The 19370-nt window shown below is 58.4% G+C and overlaps 1 protein-coding gene across 3 annotated transcripts in view; it reads right to left on the bottom strand.

The window, feature by feature from the left end:
* Positions 1–19370, bottom strand: part of LOC121078287 (syntaxin-binding protein 4-like) — a 49918-nt gene that overhangs the window by 27458 nt on the left and 3090 nt on the right. The window contains exons 1-2 of one of the 3 annotated variants that reach the window (XM_040574289.1): positions 12706–12827; positions 3131–3204 (exon numbers count right to left, since the gene is read on the bottom strand). In XM_040574289.1, coding sequence (XP_040430223.1) covers positions 3131–3204; positions 12706–12824 — 193 coding nt within the window. In that variant the 5' untranslated portion in view covers positions 12825–12827. Of the gene's footprint in view, positions 1–3130; positions 3205–4580; positions 4898–12705; positions 12828–19370 lie in introns of those variants that run through there. The other 2 variants (XM_040574287.1, XM_040574288.1) reach the window with 2 other exon arrangements.

The raw sequence follows: 19370 nt of genomic DNA, 5'->3' as shown, positions 1-19370 counted from the left end.
ATCGCAGCGGGAGGGCCCGGGGGCCCTGCACCACGAGCACAGGCACTGCACAAGGCAAAGCCCCAGTGGCTCCACCAGTGTGTGAAGGGGTCGGCAGTGATGGTGTGGGTCAGGCACATCCCTCGAAGGTCTGCACCTCAGGGGTGGCCCAGCAGGGACAGCACCCAACAGCACCGTGACGTCTGTCGGTGACGGGCTCCTGGGCGTCAAATGAATAATGACTCATTTCCCTTTTGTGTCCGCACATCAATTGTAATAATGGCTTAATATAGCCGAAGTATCTACAAATCCTCCTTTATCCCCAACAATGTCAGGAGAAAATCCGATCTTGTTATTAAAATCAGCGATTACTCACAGCATCACTCCCAGCCACACTCAAACTTTGACGGGGGGGAGAAAACCAACGAGCTTTTTCTCTCCCCTGTTGGCAGTCCCGGTGGCTGCTGCTGCTTGCACCGGGAGTCCCCCCAGGCGCAGAGGTGGTGTGGGGCAGCGGGACCGTGGGTGACAACACTGCCCTGTCCCCCGTCCCCTGCTGGTGCCCACGGGGGTACAGGCTCAGGCAGTTTGCTGCAGTCCGGAGCAGGCGTGCCGCTGGGCACCACTGTCTGCTTCTCCTTGGGGTTTTGTCTGGGGGTTCTACAGCTCGGGTAGCGTTCCTGGGAGCCTTCCTATTTTAAAAATGCCTATTTCAATTGAATTTGAATATTTACCCAGTTTAGGTAAATAACAACTCTTTAATTATCACAGCATCAAAGTCCCGATATAATGCTTATTAAGTCATACTTAGGGCCAGATAATCTAGCCTATTTTGGATCCCTCTCTTTAATCTTTCCTTTCTGGCAGAGGTCCTGGTGCTGATGCTGATGTCTCCACTCATTTCTCTTTTGCAGAATAAAGGTTTACAAGGAAATTCCATGGGGAAACGCAATTTGCACCAACCAAGATGGAGTTTTCTTTGGATTCCTAGCGATACTATAAGTTTCCCCAAGACCCTTGAGCTTCCCTGCTACATCTAATCCTGCTCCCGCTAATGCCAGTGTCACAGTTCTCAACTTCTCAGCCCTATAATCTCACCTGCTCCCGGCTCGCCGGGCGGCTCTGCGCCACGGGTCAGGGGTCTCCTGGCTAATCTGGTTGTTTAGCCCAAATACCATCATTCCCACAGCTCCCGGGGCGCCAGGCATGCAGGCAGCACTGGCTCTGATCCCAAACCCTCCTCCTCCCAGCTCCGCTACCCTCACACTGAAATTTGCCTTGTGGGGGGATGCCGTCCCCTCCAGCACGGCGCCACAGTCCCAGCGGTCTGCACGCAGCGAGGCTGCCCGCTTTGCGCCTAAGCCAGCAATGTTCAATTACATTTCCCGTAATCCCTCTGTTGATCCCGCAGCCCCAGCCAGCTCTCTCTGTCTGGAGGAAGGGACAGATTGCAGGTGAATCGCTCTCTGCCCTGTCCTAAGAAGATGAAGGTCAAGATAATGGGATCTTGGTGTTTCTGAGAAACACTCCTTCATCAGCACTTCCCTTTGACAGCTGTTCTTTAATTCCAAGCTCCGTTCTGGGAGCCACCAGGTAACCCCTTTGAACTCCTTCCCAGGTCCACTTGTGGGTTTCCACACCAAGCCACGGAGCAGCAGACCCAGGGCCACATGCTGACCTGCCTCACCGGCCCCGAGCAGACTGATTCTGCCCTGCAAAACACCCGGAGCTGGTGGAAGACGCTGGCACCAGACAGGTGCTCACAGAGGAGCCTTTTTTCCAAAATGTGTTCTGAGCAGCTAAACCTACAGCAGACGCGGGGCTCCTGCAAGCCACTCTCCGTGCTGGTCCCAGCAGAGGGGTGTTGCTGGAGCACGGCTGCTCCTCTTGGGTGTCTCAAGGCTCTCAAGAGAGGATGGAGCAAGCTGGTGGTGGCGTTATAAAACCCACATCATTATGCCTTCCTGCAGCATGGTTCAAGACCCAGCAGAGGTCTGAGAAACCCTGCAGAGCCCCTCAGCCACCAGCTGCTGGAGAGGAGCTGTGCGGGGACCCAGCAGAGCAGCTCATGGGGGTCTGTGACCAGTCCTTAATGAGCTAATCTAAACCCACAGCTAAAATCCCATCAACTCAACCACAACTACTTCCTGAGATTAAAATATTCAGTGAGCAAAGGAGCTTCCTCAAGTTCCCATGGGCCTCACGAGTGGGTGATCAGGAGAAGAGTGCCAGCAAACTGCAGCAGAAAGCCCCGTTAGCAAAGAGCTGGGAACAGCCGCTAATTAACGAGTGGTGCCAGGAAACCTGAACTTGTTTCTCTGGGGAGGAGGAATTCCTGGGACAGGCCCCCAGATGGTCACCCAGGGGCCCTCAGCTGCTCTGCAGGACAACTGCCTCCACTTGCAAATTAAACTTACGGGGGATATGGTGTAGTGGGTGCTGAGAAATCCTAACGCAGGCAAACAGGGAGCCAGACTGCAGCTCCGGGGGGAATACTTGACCGAGGGAGCACCAGCACTCCTGCTGCTGGATGCACAGAGGTGGAAGGAGGTGCCTTGCGGGATCCTCTGGGGCTCAGTGTTAGGAGCCCAGGGCTATTTCTCACGTTCAGATGGTTATGACCCTTCTCTCTGTGCTTTGATGTCCGGTGCCCTACGAAGGTTGGCTGACTCACTCGGTGCTTGTGCTCTTACTCTGGGCCAGGGTTTCCGATTGGATCCCACCTGCCCTCATATAGCCCAGTCCCCAGGAAGGCTGCAGCACCTGGCAGGGGCTTCCTGGGGGCCAGGGCACCAGCACGGGCTTGGGAAATGTACAGGATTTGTTTTATTAAGCTGGAGAAGTCAGCAAGATCTGCAGAAAGCTGTGAAAAGCCTTCCCCTCCATCCTGCTCAGCCCCAGCTCCAGGTTCCCGTGCAACCCTCAGCACTGCAGCTGCTCATCACCAACAGGAATTAATTGGGATTTTGACCTTATTTGAACCCCCAGCTGTGAAAGGTGCTATCAGATGCTCAGCACAGGCAGACACCAGAACTGGTATTTCCATGAGAAATCAGACTTCAGACAGAGGACAAATCAGGACAGGGATACTGGGGATGTGCGGGATGCTGGAACTTCCCCCGACGTGGGCGTCAGGGTGCTCAGGACTCACCCAGCCCATTGGCACAGTCATAGAAGTCAAAGCAATGCATGGTTCGATCCATCCCGTACGGTCCCATGAGTGTCCTGGGGGAGAGAGGAGAGGCATCTTTCTTAAATGGGTGATGACAAAGAGCTGTCTACGTGTGTGCCAGCGCAGCCTCCGGCCCTGCAGGACTACCTGGACGCTCAGGCTGAGAGTCAGGGCTGCATGTTAAGCCCACCCTGGCAAAAAGCATCCCCCCTGCTACTCCCCCTGGGTTTATACAGATAACCGAGAGAATATGTGCGGTGCTGGACATCAACCTCCCCACCCAGCAAAGCTGAAGGACCTGCCTGCAATTCATTACCCCCAGATTAACAGGGCCGGACAGCTGTCCAGCTGGGTGGAAGTGAGATCAGGGCTAGGACCAATGTCCCAGGAATAAACCCGTTTCACAGGCATGCACAGCCCATAATGAAGAAAACCAGGTGACATCCACTCCCAGTGCTCTGTAACACATGCGGGGCAGCCCACGGGGAGGCAGGGACCATTTTTCCACGTCTCCATCCTGCCAGGAGATCTGGGGATCTACGGCCTGACCCCAAGTCTCTGCCCTGCCCGGCTGAGGGTGGGAGCTTCTCCCAAAGCGGGCAAGAAAGCAACTCAAACCTTCGCTTCCCCCACACCAAGTCACGTCCCAGCTGCTCTGTGCCAATCTCCCTCCACTCCCTTCTATCGGTTTTTAAATCTGGTTTAATGAAACCCAGCTTCAGGGAAGCCCCACTCCAGGCATGGCTCCTCCTCCATGGGGTCGTCCCGGGAGGACCAGAAGACCTTGGCACGACAAGCCCGGAGACAGGCAGGGGTCTCCGAAAACACTCCTCATTCTGGAATTTAATTTGCAAGAGGAAAAAGAGTTTCTGAACCAAAATCGGGTCCCAGATCTTCACCGGGTGCAGCTGAGGAGGGACGGTGAAGCGGAGCACGACGCATTCCTCTGAGCCCAGCAAAAAGGGATGGAACCTCACAGACTGCTCTTACCAGCCGTACAAAACACCACTCACAACATCCAACCATGGGCAGTAACGCCCACCTCTGCAGCTTGGGCTGGAAGCTTTTTATCCACATTAAAAAACAACCCCCTAGATATTCCCACGTTTCACCTGTTCAGGAGACAAGACAGACATACGGCCCCATTGCTCTGCCAGAAAATGGTGTTTGGGATTCCCAGGGAGCCAGCCCAGCCCTGCTGCAGCCACCCCCTGGGATTTTCAGCATGAATCTCAAGGAAAACTCTGCCACGAGCAAAGAGAAACAGCTCAAACCGGGCTGAAAGGCAGGGCGAGGGTAGAGGTGGCAGTGGAAAGGGGGCCTACCGGTGCCACCAAACCTTGTCCTCCGTCCCACGAGCCCCAGCCCCGTGCTGGGAGAAGCCCGGGACCCTCCCACATCCCCACCCCGGCCCTCTACGTGCCGTCACCTGCTGATGATGATGGCTCCCTTGTAGAGCACGGAGACAGCAGGCATCTTGCTGGCGGCAGCAGCCCAGCCCAGCCGCCTCGATTTGGCAGGAATCCGTTAAAACGACGCGAAATGGGGAGGGCAGGGGTCACGTGGTCACCCTGTACGCATGTTAATTCCACCCAACATTAACACAGATCAGCTAAAAACATCTCCAACTTTAGATTAAAGCTTATGCAAGCCAAGCAGAGTCAACGCTGCCCATTGCGAGCGCCTTCCTGAGCACAGGGGCAGCGAGCCACCCCAGCCGGGCTCCCCACACAGAATTAAAACAATGGGATCATTGTTTGGATACATCCTATTGTTCGTCTTCTGGGAACATTCCCTCCAGGGATGAAAGGCAGCGATCAGCGCAGGACACGCATCCTTGGCATCCCTAAAGACTTAAAATCCTTAGCGAAGCTTTGGAAGCAATAACAGACTGTAGCACTCAGGGGTTTAGTTGTGTTTTTTTTTTTCCTTTTGCATCTTTTCCAGCCCACAGCATTTCCTACTTAATGCGAGGTGAGTTGAGCTGTTCCGCTGGCCATCAGGAGGTCAGAAGCAGGACCTGTCCTTAAACAGCCTCTTCTGCCCCGTTTCCCCTTGTGCCCCCCAGCCACAGCAGGGTGACCCCAAAGGTGGGACATGGGAACGTGTCCTCCTGGGCCATGAGCACCAGGGCTGGTGGGACAGCACACGTCCTGCACCCCTGGGACAGCCCACCTCCATTAATGGGATCTTCCCCACGCTGCCCCACAGCGTCTCTGCACGCTCCTGGCCAGCCTCCTTAATTGGACCAGACCTCGTTAACTGAACATCAGTGCACATCAGTCCAGCTCAGCTGTGGACCTGATACAGATGTGTTTGTTTAGGGCTGCAGACTCTTTGCCAAATGTTTGTTTGGACCCAGTGCTGTTGGATGTTACTTCTCCCAAGCACGAGGATGAATCTGATGGGCAGGAGCCCTCCCTAGGGCTGCGTGCTGCCTTGCTGGGCAAGGTCAGTGAACTTGCAGAACAATGACAACAGTGAAAGGCTTTCCTGTGTTTTAATTGCTGTTTTATTTTTGTTTTTTAAATTACTTCCATCTTGGGGAGTTCATGTGAGACATTAAAAATTCAGAGTAGACCTTTGGTTGCTGAAGCACTCTAGAAATTTGTTTATCCAAGTTCTGCTCTTGCAGCTAAAGAATGCCTACTGGACACCAAACAGCCACGTCTGGCAACACGCATTTGCTCACGGGCACCCCGCCAGGGCAAAGTGCTCACCCCACACCTATGTAAAGGCTTCAGCCAGAGGGACCAGGAGCAGAGGGGCCGAAGCACAGTGCTGTTTCCCAGTCTGCCCTAGGGCCAGGGACTGGGAGCCCGACGGGGCTGCCCAGCGGCATGGCGATGCCCCCACATCACCCCTCAGACCTGGCCCAGGGTACAGAGCACCCAAGGGTGGTCTCCATGGGGGTCTCCTCCCACCCTGCTGCTCAGAAAGACACCAGCCCACCCATCCCACTAAGGTCTCTGTGCCTGTCTCTGACCCTAAAGCACTCGGCCTAGGACAGCCAGGTTTTGTGGCAGGGCAGACACGGGAATTCAGCTCCTTGCAGCACTGCCGCCCTGCATCCAGGCCCGTTCCCCGTCCATGGGGAGCTGTCCCACACCAGTACACAGCTCCTGGGGGGCCAGCAGCACCCCAGTACGGTGCCTGCCCCATGCAGGACTTTTTGGCAGCCCAGCTGGTGCCTGAGCAGCCCCGGATCTGCCGCCCTCCTGAGGTGACACCAACGGTGGGCACCGGTGGCCCTCCTGTCTCAGTACGAGACTGCTTCCAAACCCCGCCAACTTAATGTGCACCTTGTTTTGTGCAGCCTTAGGAGGTCTTTTGAGACTTCTCTAATGAACTGATTCACAGAATTAACCCTTTGGCTCACAGTCTGAGTTGGACTAAATCAATGCTGACGAGGCAAAGGGGTAGCATAAGCACTGGGGGCAGTGTCTGCAGCGCTGAGCAGACCCCTGTGTGTGCACGTGTTTGGGGCTGGGATGCTCAGCAGCTTCACAACCAAATCCTTCAGCAGCCATCACCAGACTGCCCAGTGCCACCAGCGGCACCCAAAGCCACCCCTCTCCTTCCCGAAGCATTGTACCAGCTGGGCTGGGCACTGCAACGAGCTGCAGCCCAACCAGGAGAAGACCAGCGCTCGGTTTTATCTCCAAGCCCTCAGGCCCTCGCTTCCTCCAAAACAGGCTGGTGCTGAGAAAATCACCAGACTCTGGTGCTGCTCCTGCCGGTTAACATCTGTCCTATCCAGAGGAGAAGTCAGCCCTAAATCACAACGGAATAGCTTCAGAAGTTTTTTAGTTTAAGACTTTTGCTCCCATTCAGGAAAGATTTATAAGCCATGTACAGCGTGCCCAAGGGTCCCGATCCTGCTCCATATCACTGGTGCTGAAGGCAAACACCCCGCTGGCAAAGGGGATGCACCACACGCTCAAGCTCTTCCCTCAGCTCAGACCCAGCTGAGCATCCCAGAACAGCCCAAGCTTCTGATCCCAGGAAGAACTCACATTTCTCAATAAGCGGGTGAATGGAAGGAGCATGAATTCAGTACAAACCAACATCGCAGGGCCAGACAGCCTATAAATGTGTGCTTAACATCCACATTTTAGTCTCCTGCTAGAAAAAGTGAGTTTTGGTGGCATTGATTATTGCTATATAAGAGCTTTTTGCTAAAAATAAATAAATAATAATAATAATATCCAAAGTTGAGTGAAGATATATCCATCAGCTTTAATTAACGCTTGCATGTAAAAGCGGGAGTGGCTGAAGCAGAGTGGAAGCAAGAATAAGTCCTAGAGCAGGGCCACAAGACAAAAAACACCGAGGGCAAAACCCAGCTCAAGTCAAGCACGTTCCTGGTGCATTTTTCTAACAGGTGACGATGGGGAAGGCTGGGGAGAAGCACAGGACACAGCCTCAGCTGCGAGAGCCCTGTTCCAGGCAGTGCCACCACCTCCTGCAGGGACAAGGACACAAAGGGGGGGCTGGCTGTGCCCTGCACCTTCCCCACTGCCTTCAGCCCTCACACCTTCTCCAAGGCATCAGGGAAAAAAAAAAAAAAAAAAAAAAGAGCGGAGGAGGATCGCTGCAACAAGCACAATGATCAGCAGAAGCAGCTTGTCCCCATCATGCAAGCCCCTCCTCGCCCCTCCTGCCCAGACTACAAGAGAACAGCGCCTGCAGGGACCCAGCACCTCTGGACTTCCAGGTTTTGATGTCACCAGCTCCTCGACTTTCAAGGCAGACCTTTTAGGTCCCTTCATGAAGGCCTGCAGGCTCTGTGGGAAGGATGCTCTCTCTCTTCTGCTTCTCTCCATCCTCAGTTTTCTTGACAGCACATTTTAAGTTTTAAAGTCCTTGGATTTTTTCCTAAATATCAGTGATGCAACCCTCCCTGCCCCTGGCCCAGCAGCATGCTGCCAGAGGGGAACGAGCTGCCTCGAGGGTCTCCCTCTGCTGCCCAGGGCAGATTTCAGCCCTGTCACTGCAGAAAGCACCGTTAGGATCTGCAAGACGGAAGGCGTTGGTTGGGGATGCAACAAAACCAGTGAGACTTTTTTCCACCTACTGGAAAATCATGAGCAGATGCCATCCTCTGCTATTTGTTATCCACCTCTCCTCTGCATTTTGAGGAGGACCTTCTGGAAAAGCAGCACATGGGCACTGAGACCCTTCTACATTTCTCCCTTCTGTCTCCTCCCTTCCCTGCCCAGCGCGAGCACCCGGAGGACGCGAGGTGGCAGGAGGGGCAGAAGGGAGCGGGATGTGGGTGGTGGCACCCCAAACCTGGGCTGCAGCCACCCCGTCCTGCGGCCAGGTCGGCCTGGGGACAGGACAAGGAGAGGGCACAAAGGTGCCAGACCTGGGGACAGGTCACCAAGCCAGCAGGAAGCCTCGCTGCAGGGCTTAGCAGAGGGACGGGATCCAAGCGGGTTTGTGTGGGTGGGAATTAAAGAGGTGGGAATTAAAGAGAGGCAGAAAGCTGTCCTTCAGCAGCAGCGAAGTCCAAGGGCTTTGGTCTCCAGGAGGCAGCAGTAAGAAGGTCTGACATGGGAGAGGGCAGCCCGTGGTGGGATCCGCATCCCACCAAGCCCAGGAGCCACCGTGGGAGCGAGGGATGCTTGGGCAGCTCCCCAGAGGAGGTGCTATCAGGCTCTTGCTTAATGAAGATCCAACATTTGTTTCATGACAGAACAACATTAGCGTGGGCTGATGAGGAGCTTGCATCCGATTAGACAACAACCGTGTTGCTTGCAGGATCGGCTACAAAGTGGTGATAACAAATCAAACAAAAAGGAGATAATCAGCTGCTGTAAAGTTGAGAAGCAATAGCACGCTGCCCATAGTCACAGCATCGCCCACACCATTTTCATAAATATTGCCCCTGGAGCTGTTCTGAGCAAACTCAGAGAAATCAGGGATGTTCACAGACAAGCCTGAACAGAAACGCTGCCAAAATTACTGGTGGAGAAGCACCCAACCTCCCCAGCTGCAAGCAGCCCCCAGTGCTGGGTGCCCCTGCCACCCCAAACCAGGAGCCTCCCCGCTGGGTGCCCCAGCATGGCCCCAGGCAGTCCGAGATCCAACCAGCAGCTAGAAATCCCAGTGCTCTAAAGCAGCAGACTGGGAAGAAGCTGGGGGTGCTTTTGGAGCTGCAGCATTCCACAAAGACATGCTCGTGACCAAAAGGGTGAAGGATTTCCTCAATGGCAGGACTCACACGGTGGCATCCATGCAATGTCCCAACCAGGGCTGCGGTGACCCCACAGTGCACTGGGAGGGCAGTGACGGCTCCCACTGTCCCAGGGACCTGCAGCCCCCTGTGTGGCACCACACAGCTCCCAGCCACCCACCAGCACAGGGAGGATGACAGAGGGCTGCCGCCAGCTCGGCGTGGTGACACAGCTCCCCAAGCCCAGGTTTCACACCAGCCTCTCCATCCCATTGCCCGGCAGACCCCAGGGCTCCTCCATCCCCTGCCCCAGGGCACAGGGCAGGGAGGTGGTCCCGGGGGGCTGCTGGGGGCAGCTTCTGCTTCCATCACAGCCCTGTGCCCAGCCCAGTGGTGCTGGGTTGCCGTTCACCAAGCCCATCCCTGTCGGAATCAAAGCCTGCTTGTTTGTCCAAGATGGCGAAGCAAGCAGTTCCTAAAACCGAGGACGTTTCACTGCCTGATGCCTCTGCCTGCTGAAGGAAGAGCCTTAAGCCCAGGCAGGATGCGTTGCCTCAGCCTTCGAGGAGGAAAACCCCCCATCCCCCAGGGGAATATAGCCAGCACCAGCCCCCAGACCGAGGGCAGATGGAGGGGCAGCTCCCCTGCTAGCCCAGATTCTCAGGTCTTCAGCTGCTTCTGCCACCCTCCCCTGAACTTCATCCCACTCATCCGCACCCTTCTTGGCCGGCGGGTTTCTTTTCAGCACAAGGGATTCATCTCGGTGAACTCTCCCTGATGTTCCCCTCTATGGACAGGGGCTTCTGGAGGGAGCTGATCCCACCTGAAGACAAGCAGCGAGCCAGCGCAGGTTGGGCATTTTGGGGGGATGCTCCTCTCCCCGAGCACGTGTGCCCACAGGCAGCCCCCTGCGCTGATGCTGCCCGAGGTGTGGCTGCAGCCAGGCACCACCGGGAGGACAGACCCTGGGCTTGGCTCCAGCTGACAAGGAGAACATCCCCTGGGCTCCCACCCGGGGGGTTTGCAGGCCTGGAGAGGCCAGAAGGACTCGATCACGGGCAGAGCTCCCCCCATGGCCATACAGCTCTCCCCGTGCTGCTTCAAAGCGCTTCGGTGGAGGGAAGGGCAAAAAGGTCTCTCTAATTACCGCGTCCTGCAGCAATTAGGGAGAGGCTGTTCCAGGCAGCAGCCAGGTCCCGCCTGGTCTGGCGAAGCTTTCCTGGGGAAGATGTTTGTGTCGGGGCCTCCCGCCACCTGCTCCAGCCCGCAGGCACCGGCCAGCCAGCGGGATGCATGCCGCGAGGCTCCAACGAGCTCACCCCGCTGTCACTGCAGCAGGTGTGGCAGCCTGCCTGCCTTCCTTCCTCTTCCTCACCACCCAGGGGACAAGGATGGGCTGCTCCCCTGGGTGGGAGCACGGGGATTTGTGCTGCAAAGCACAGCCTGTGCTTGAGGACCAGCTCACCGCCCCAAACCCACATGCTCATGGAAAATCACGAGCCCTGCTGCACCTCAACGCACTGAATTTCATCAGAGGAAGAACCACCCACCCCCACAGGTTTGCCCAAGCTTTAGCTGGAAGGCAAAGTGGAGGCCAGCAGGAACCCTTCAGCCACTCCACAGCAGGCGAATGGGACCTGCAAAGGGTTAACAGGATTATGAGCCTCCCTGCCTTGCTAAATCCCCTCGGTCATAGGATTGGACTGGTTATAAACTTATTAGCAGGGGAAGGATGCTGGTGGCCGAGTGGGCGGTGAAGCACTGCCACCGCCCCCCTGGTGCGGAGGAGAAGGAAATGAATTGGGGAAGGACGGCAGGAAACCAGCCTGAGTGAACCCCAACGCACCCCCAAGGAAGAAGAGAGAAATAAAGAGGGGAGGGAAGCAGCTGGCTGCTGAGAGATGGGAAAGCAAAGCCTTTGGGAAGAGATTCCCCTTGTGCGGGTCATGCCACCGAGCCTGGATTGCAACAGACGCTGGTGGAGATGCAGCCCTGGCAGCTCCGTGCTGCCAACAGCAGCTTGCAGAGGGCTTGGCTCCATCCTCAAGCATCCCTGTGGTCAAACACAAAACCTGATCCAGCACAAAAACCCTTTAGCAAGGCTCGCTTACAGCCCCTCGCTTACCCTGGAGGAACAAAGGCAAGTGGGAGATGCCAGCAGCGTCAGCACCAGGTCAGGGAGCTGAGAGAGGAGCTGCCGGGGCCGTCACCGCGCCAGCTGACGTCCCACCACCACACCATGTTTATCAAATCCCTATTCCAAACTCTGCAAAATTAATCTTTTAATCAGCAGCCATATTTATCGGTGGGCTGGGGAGGTGTTATCTCCCCGCCATCTGCTCGCTGCAGAGCCTGACAGCCTGGCCCCGGCCCCATGCAGCTGGAGCCCGTCGCACGCAGGGTCCGACCCCACACACAGCTCCCCACGGCCAGGGGCACGAAGCTGGGGAAGGTTTGGACCCAGACCCCAATGCACGAGCAGATTTCTTGTGTAAAAGACAGCTTTTGATTGAAGAACGTCAAATTAAAATAATTTTGATCTTGATGGGCCCAGATGTCCCACAGAGCCGGGGGTGCTGTGGGAGGGGGGAGCTGTGCTGCCCCGAGCTCCCCACCCCACTGCAGCCCCATTCTCTCTGAACCCAGGGGTGACACCAAGGCGGCAGCGCTCCCCCAGACTCGCCCTGCAAGGTCAAGCCCGTCCCGTGTTACCACCTTCCAACCAGCAACGGATTCTGCCTTTTCTACACCCAAAAGCAGCAGGGAAGCATCAGCTCCTGCACAGTGCCCCAGAGAGCCTCCTGGGGGAGAAGGAGCCATCACCCCAAGGCGCTGCCCTCACCAGCCCACCCACGTCCCCCACGGGGTGCTGCCACCCCATGCACCCCCAGCACCTCTCATCCCTCACCTCAATAACCTCCTTCAGCAGGAGACGGCTCGTGCCCCAGAAACATCCACGGTCCCAGGTGCCTGCAGGCTCTCCATCCCCACGGGGGACACCTGGGCTCGACCAGCCTGGGAAGCCTGCACAGGAGCTCGGGGTGGCCCCAAGAGCCCAGCGAGTCCCTGCTGGTCTGGATCCGGCCCACTGACCCCCCAGTTAATCGGCTAAAGCCGCACGATCTGAACCCTGGCCCTGGCTGCAGTGGCGCTCCCGCTGGCTCCCAGCTGCCCTACATAGACATCCGCAGCCGCCACCTCCCGGCCCCCGCACCCAGCCCAGCACCAGGCTCAGATCCTGCACCTGCCACCTGCCTGGAGCCCCTGCCCCTTTCTTTGGAGGGGGAGCACTGCAGCTCTGCCCCCTCCACCCAACATTTGGGGCTGTTGCTGCCACCCCCAGCCCTGCCCTGCCTGTGCCACCGGCGCTGACCTGCCCCACGGAGCAGCACAGGACGGACGCACTCCCTCCGAGCTCGGCACCACAGGTACGGAGAGGAAGCATCTGGATGGGAAACCCCAGTGCTGGGGCTGCAACAGGAGCAAGAGCATCCACAGCATCTGCAAACAGCCCTGGGTGTTCCCCCCCCAGCTGCTGCATGCAAAATAAATCCCCTCCCTGCCCTCACTGGTGCCTGCCTCACCTGGTGCCGGCCTCACCTGGTGCCGGCCTCACCTGGTGCCGGCCGCTGGGTGCCCAGGGGCAGCGTCACCCCTGGGTGCTGAGGCTCTGGTCCTGCCCTAGCCCCATGGCTTCAGAGTCCCCCTGCAACCCTCTGCCCTCTGGAGAGGGGCTCCCACCATCAAAATAAATGGAATTAAACCTTAAAAAGCCATGAGGTCGCCGAGCGCATCCTTGCCTGGGCTTAACGCTGCTCCCTAAGACCAACGAGCGCAGCCCTGTGCTTACCAGTAGATGAGGGAAAGCCCATCGAAGTGCTCCAGGTCGCGGCCAGGGGGCTGCAGGTAGGACATCATCCGGGGCCCTAGGGCTGCTGCTGCCGGCTCCCGCTGCCCGGGGCCATGGGCTCAGAGCGCCGGCGGCCGGGTGCTCGGCACGGCTCCCAGCTGCCGCCGGCCACATCTAATCCCAGGCGGGCGGCCATGTGATCGCCCCTCTGCCGGCTCCCCCCTGATAAACCCCGCTGATGCCTCCCACTCCCCTGCCCACAGCTGCTGCTGATCCCAGCAGCTCCGAGCCCCCCTGAGGGCTCCCCAGGGTCTGAGGTGCTCAGCATGGCATGGCGTGGCACAGCACGGCACAGCATGGCATGGCATGATATGGCATGAGCAGCATGGCACGGCATGGTTTGACATGGTCTAGCATGGCACGGCATGGTTTGGCATAGCATGGCATGGCACGGCGAGCATCTTCACGTGCAGCATAAGCACAGGGTGGGTGCCAGGACCCCTGCGCTGCAGAAGCCGGGCAGGATGCATTTTGCTGCCCCCCCAGCTCGCTCCCCCCTTCGCTGCACACTTGGCTGCGCAGTCATTGTAATTACACTGCCGGCACCCGGTGTTTCACACGGTGCTCAGCACGCCGAGCTCCTTAAAGCCGATTGTAGGCATCCCTGAGCTGCATTAGGGCTGCGCCGCAGATGTGTGCACCCAGCACCTCCTTCCCAGGCACCGCCGAAAAAAATTAAAATAACAATACCTATATTATTCAGGGCACAATTGTTGCATGTTTTTTCCCCCTGTTAAAAGGTTGTCAGGTTGTAACTGAGGAAGCAAACACCCTGGGACTGGAAGAAAAGTCCTGGGAGTGAGCCAAAGCGGGCAGGTGGGAGCTGCACTGTGCTGCAGGTCAGACGGACAGACGGCAGGACAGACGGACAGCCTTCCCTCACCACGTTCAGGGAGGCAGAGAAGACCCAAATGAGAATCCCCGTGCCACCTGATGCTCATGCAGGTATTTTGCTCCTCTCCCTCCAGCAGGGAGGCGCAGCCAGCCCAGCCCAGGGCAGCGTGGGCCGGGACCAGGCGAGTCCCGGGGCTGGGAAACGCAGCTGCTGGTCCCTGCGATGCGCCCGCGCCTGGGGAGAGCCTGCGGGTGCTGCTCTCGGGCGCTATCGAAGCAGCCCGGAAGAAGACGGCGAATTAAAGGCTTGTCCCGCTCAGCATCCTTTTCAGGTGACTGTGCAGGATGTGCCCGAGCCAAAAGCCTTCTTGCCTGACAGCTCCCGGCTCGGTGACAGGTGCTCTGGCAGGGTGCATCCCCCGCCCAGGACAGCCACCACCGCCGGGGCTTTGTCACCACGTCACCCTCGTGGGCGGGAGGTCAGTGGGGTGCCCTGGGTTACACCCGCAGAGGAAACCTCCCCGAAGTTTCTGGGTGAGAGGCACCACACCTGGCCCCGAGTTGTGCCCCGTGCCCTGTGTCTCTGCCCGGCATGCAGTGTCCCCAGCGGGACATGGTGTCACCCTGACACTGGCCCAGATCCTGCAGCCAGGAGATGGAGGGAGAAGCTTTTGGTTAAAAAACAAACAGACAAACAAACAAAAACATGCCAGGCCATGAGAAGTGCAAAGAATTGTCTTCTTCTGGGCTGCTCACTGCCAACCCAACCTGGCAATGCTTAAGACCTGCCCTGGGATTTTCCACCCTGCCCAGGGCCATCCCTCTGCAACGCTTCCCCAAGCTGGCAGGGACGTCCTGGGGACAGCCCCCTTGTGCTGGCAGGGACATCCCGGGGACAGTCCCCTTGCCACCAGCTGTACAGCCAAGTCAGGCTTTGCTCCAAGCCTCACGCAGCCCCACGTGCAGCGGGCAGACAGACGGACACTGACCCTACAAACCAGTATGGGGAGCAGTGGGCACCCAGGGAACAGCCGTGCCACCATCGGGGCACCCCAAGGTTCGCTTGAGGTCCTCGACCTCCCCAGCCCAGGGACCCCAGGCGGGGCGTGGGGCGAGCGGCCGCTCCCAGAGCTGTCGCAATTTGGGGCCGGGCGGTGCCGGGCATGCTCCACGGGACCGGTTCCTGCAGCTGGGAGGGGATGGGCGATGGCAGCAGGGTTTGCCGAAACCGCTCGGAGCGCGGTTCGGCGGGCGGGCGCAGCGGGTGTCAGGGTGCTGCGGCCGCTTGGGACGGGGCTGGCCTCCCCAGCTCGCCCGTCGGGATTGTCAAAGGCAGTGTCACCCCCCTGGGACGGGCAGCACCCAGAGGCCGTGGGGACGGCAACGCCACCGAGGTCCTGCCCTGGTGCCAGTGGTCCAAGCCACCCGGTGTCCTGGGGCAGCACTTCCACCTGCCTCCTCGCAGGGTGCCCGCAGGGGTGCCCCATGGATGCATCCCACCCATGGCCCCCCCAAAACATGCAGGGGAGCAAGGTGCTGCCCTGCCCCGTCCGCCGAGCGCTTCCTCTGTGGCAGAAGCTGAGCGTTACCTCCCTCGCCCATCAGAGGCAGCTGCTCGTGGGTGCACCCTGTGTGCATATTTACACAGATGCAAACATACACCCCGGAAATTCCCAGCTTTTACATCAAAGGCCTGACCTTTCCAGCATCTTCTGCAGGGCTCAGAGGCACAGGGCTCACCCCCGGGGTCCGGGGCTGCAACACCACACAGAGGGGACACGAGGGTCCCCACACACGGAGTCATTCCCCCCCCCCCCCAGGTCCTCATGCATCCCCCTCTCAGGCCGCAGCCCAGTGCAGAAGCCCCCAACCCCTCCTCAGAGCCCGCTTGGTGCCTGGCACGGGTGGCACCAGCACCCTCTGGTCCCCCTGCACCCAAAGCCACCACCCCAGTGTGCTCGGGTGACAAGGTGGGTCCCTTGCTCCTTTCCGAGAGGGCAAGGAAGAGACAAATGTAACTTATTCCCTGCTGCATTTTCAAGCCAAATGAGTCAGAGCCACAGCTACACACGCTGCTTTGTTTTTCTTGGCTGATAGCGTTCGCTTTTGATTCATGTTTGTTCAATATTTAACTCTCGTGGTGACACTTTGGCTCAAACCAGAAAAAGCCACTTCCCACCACCACCCACGCTGCCAGGGCAGGAGCTTTGCTTCACACGGGAGCGATGCACTTGTTTCATTTTATTTGCTTCTTGCAGCTTGATAAATCCCCGAGCTTGCTCCTGCGGGCACCACATCAGCTCAGGGCCGCGAGCCCTGTGGGAGGCTCAGAGCAGCCGGGCTGGAGAGTGATTTCGGAGCAAAAGCAGCCTCTAAGGGGGCTGAGCGAGGTTTCGCCCCATGCTGGGCCAAGTGAGGAACGGGACCGGCCGCATTCCTGCCCAGGTGGGAGCCGGCAGGAGGAAGCAGCAGCACGGAGGTGTCCCGGTGCCCTGCAACCCTGCACGGGAACTCCCTGCAACCCCAAAGACACAAAATGGCTCGGCTGGCTCCTCCGAGCAGGGCTGTCAAAAATTTCCACCCAGAAAATAAATTAGGTTTTTGGCTGATCCGAATGTTTGTTTTGTTCCACCGAGTGCCTCAGCCTTTGGAAGAAATTTCCAAATATTTTGGCCCCTACCTCCTCATCCTAAGCGAAGTCCTTCAGCCTCGGAGAAAACTCTGAATTGGGAAACACCACCGAAAAGTCCCCCAGGGCTGAGCGTCTCTGTGAGGGAGCTGGGTCCCTGAAATGCCTCAGCACCTCAGGACGTGCTGGGGCCACAGAGACTTTTGAGGTGCACAGGGAGGGAGAAGCCACTGCCACTATGCTTTGCTGCTGGCTTGAAGCCCCTGAGACCCAATCCTTTCCCAAATTAGCCACGGATGTTCTTGCATGGGATGGGGCAGGACGGGATGAAATGGGGTGGGATGCAGTGGGACAGGCAGTCCTGGCACTGGTGTGTCAGCCCGGGACCATACAGAGGCATCCAGGAGCCACCTGTCCCAACCAAGCCCCAATTTCGGGGGGCTGGTGCCCACCCCGCACCCTCATCCAGGGCTGGCAGTGCTGGGCACGGCGCAGGGTGGAGAGGTGAGGGCTCGGCAGGGCGTGGGAGCCGCTCCGGAAAAGGGCTTGCCAAAAAATGCAATCGCATTGCACAAAACGTGCTCCTCTCCCGCTCCCCTCCCGCGGCGGTGGCTCAGGAGCTTCTCACCCTGGTTAAGTCAATAGTGCCACGCCGCTGCCCCCACCGAGGCGCTCGCTGCGCGTTTCAACCTGCCCCGCGGCGTGGCGGGGACCAAGCCCTGTCCCCAGCTCCTCGATGCTCAAGGGGCTTTGGGGGATTTTCCTTGTTCTGCCTTTGGCTCTCACCAGGACCCCGGGGAGCAGCAAAGCCTTCCTGAGTGTGAGCACATCCCTGGTGCCCCCCTATGGCATCACCAGCTCCAATTTTGTCCTACTGGTGTTTCCTGCTCCTAACACTGGGGCTGGCACTGGGAGCTGGTGGGGCACGGGGCTCAGCGGGGGCCAGTGCATCAGCAAAGCAGCAGAAAGGCTCGTTTGCAAAATAAACGCTGTGTTTTGATGGGTGAAAAGCCTCTTGGGGATGAAACCTCGGCACAGGGGGTGCTGTGCTTGGGCAGCTCGTGCTGCGCCTGGCACCATCCGGAGGCAGCGTGGAGCAGGCAAAGCAGCAGGCGCGTTGTGTGTCCCTGCTGGCAGAGCTTGGTCCAAGGCATCAAAAATGATTGCTAGAGCTGTGAGCACCCCAAACCGCGGGTCTCACGTGAAGCTCAGCTCTGCCGAGCCCAGGTGAGTGGCGCAGGCAGAGGACAGGCAGAGCAGTGGGCTGGGAGCCCGTCCCCACCACGCGCCGTGTGGTGCGGCTTTGTGCAGCACCTCTGATCCCGAGCCAGCACGAAGGCAAAACACCGGGGCAGTTTACACAAGCCCCAGCTTTCCACTCCGGCGGAGTTTCTCGCCGCCCGCCGTTTCACCGAGCAGCTGCAATTTTGCGGCTCTCAAGGGCATTCGCACACAAAAATGAGCCACGCCAGAGATGTGGGGAGATTAGGAGGATTAGCGCTGCGGAGCTGGCGCAGGAGGCGAGGAGGAGATGCAGTGCAAGAACCCTCCGGTAGGCAAAGGCATTTCCCCTGGCTCTGCTGAAGGTGTAGGAGCCCTCGTGGTTTAAGGACACCCTTGGTTTAAGACCGAGGGGTCTCCGGGGGGCTCGTGGCTGGCAGGGGAGAGCTGGGAGAGGAGCGACTGCTCCCCGCGTGGATGTATCGCTGCATAATGTCAGGGGTGCAAAAGCACGAGCACCAGAAAGCATTTCTAGAGCAAATAAATGCAGGCAGGACTTCATGTGGTTAAATACAAGCTGCAGGACTGGGTGACTGCCACCTCTCCTCCCCCTTGGTTCAGGGTGGGAGCTGCGGCAGGGGACCTGGGCACTGCCTGGCTGGGCACGGAGATGGTCCCAGCCTCTGAACGAACCACAGGCAGCACTTGGCAAATCCCACCAAAATATTAAAAATTAAAAATAAATAGGGAAAACCTGATCTGCTCCTTGGTGCAGGTAGGTCCTTCTCCAGGCCTGTTTTCGGCCCCACAGCCCGGCACCTCTCCCAGGAGGAGGAGGAGGAGGAAGAGGAGGAGGAAGGACACAGCCAGCACGATCCAGGCTCAGCCGGGGGCCCGGGCAGTGGTGGTGTCCCCACCTGCAGAGACCCCACGCAGCTCATCACAAGGCACCGCAGCCCAGCACCCGCAAACCCCGCCCCCCAGGGATTTGGGGAGCACCCACCTGCCCCATCCTCACCCCAGTGCAGTCCGGCCGCCCCCCAGCCACACGCACATGCACTTGCCTTGTGCTGTCACCGCCAACACCCAGCCCAGGTGGGCAAACCCAGAGCTGTGCAGGGGCTCTTCGTGTGCCAGGAGGGCGAGCGGAGGCTCTGGGCTCTGCCAGAGCGAGTGGCCCCGCAGCTGAGTGACGTGATGTGAGCGGGGGATCGGGATCAATAGGTCACAGCGTGCACTGACGTGCCCCCAGAAAGAAAATCAGCAGAGGATTTGGGGCTGGTGGGGAAGCTACAAGCACGTATTCAGCCCTTTAATCCCACATGGGCACAAAATCCCGGGATAAAAAGGCCAGAGCCGCTCCTAATTGCTGGCTGCTGTGCACCCGCGGGTGGGTGAGCAAAACCTCTTAGGTGGCTGGGGGCAGCCACCCACCGCCCTCGTG

Source organism: Cygnus olor, chromosome 15, assembly GCF_009769625.2.
Source record: "Cygnus olor isolate bCygOlo1 chromosome 15, bCygOlo1.pri.v2, whole genome shotgun sequence".
In the NCBI taxonomy this organism is placed as follows: domain Eukaryota; kingdom Metazoa; phylum Chordata; class Aves; order Anseriformes; family Anatidae; genus Cygnus; species Cygnus olor.
Note: the sequence above shows the minus strand (reverse complement) of the source record. Positions and strands in the feature narration are given on the sequence as shown.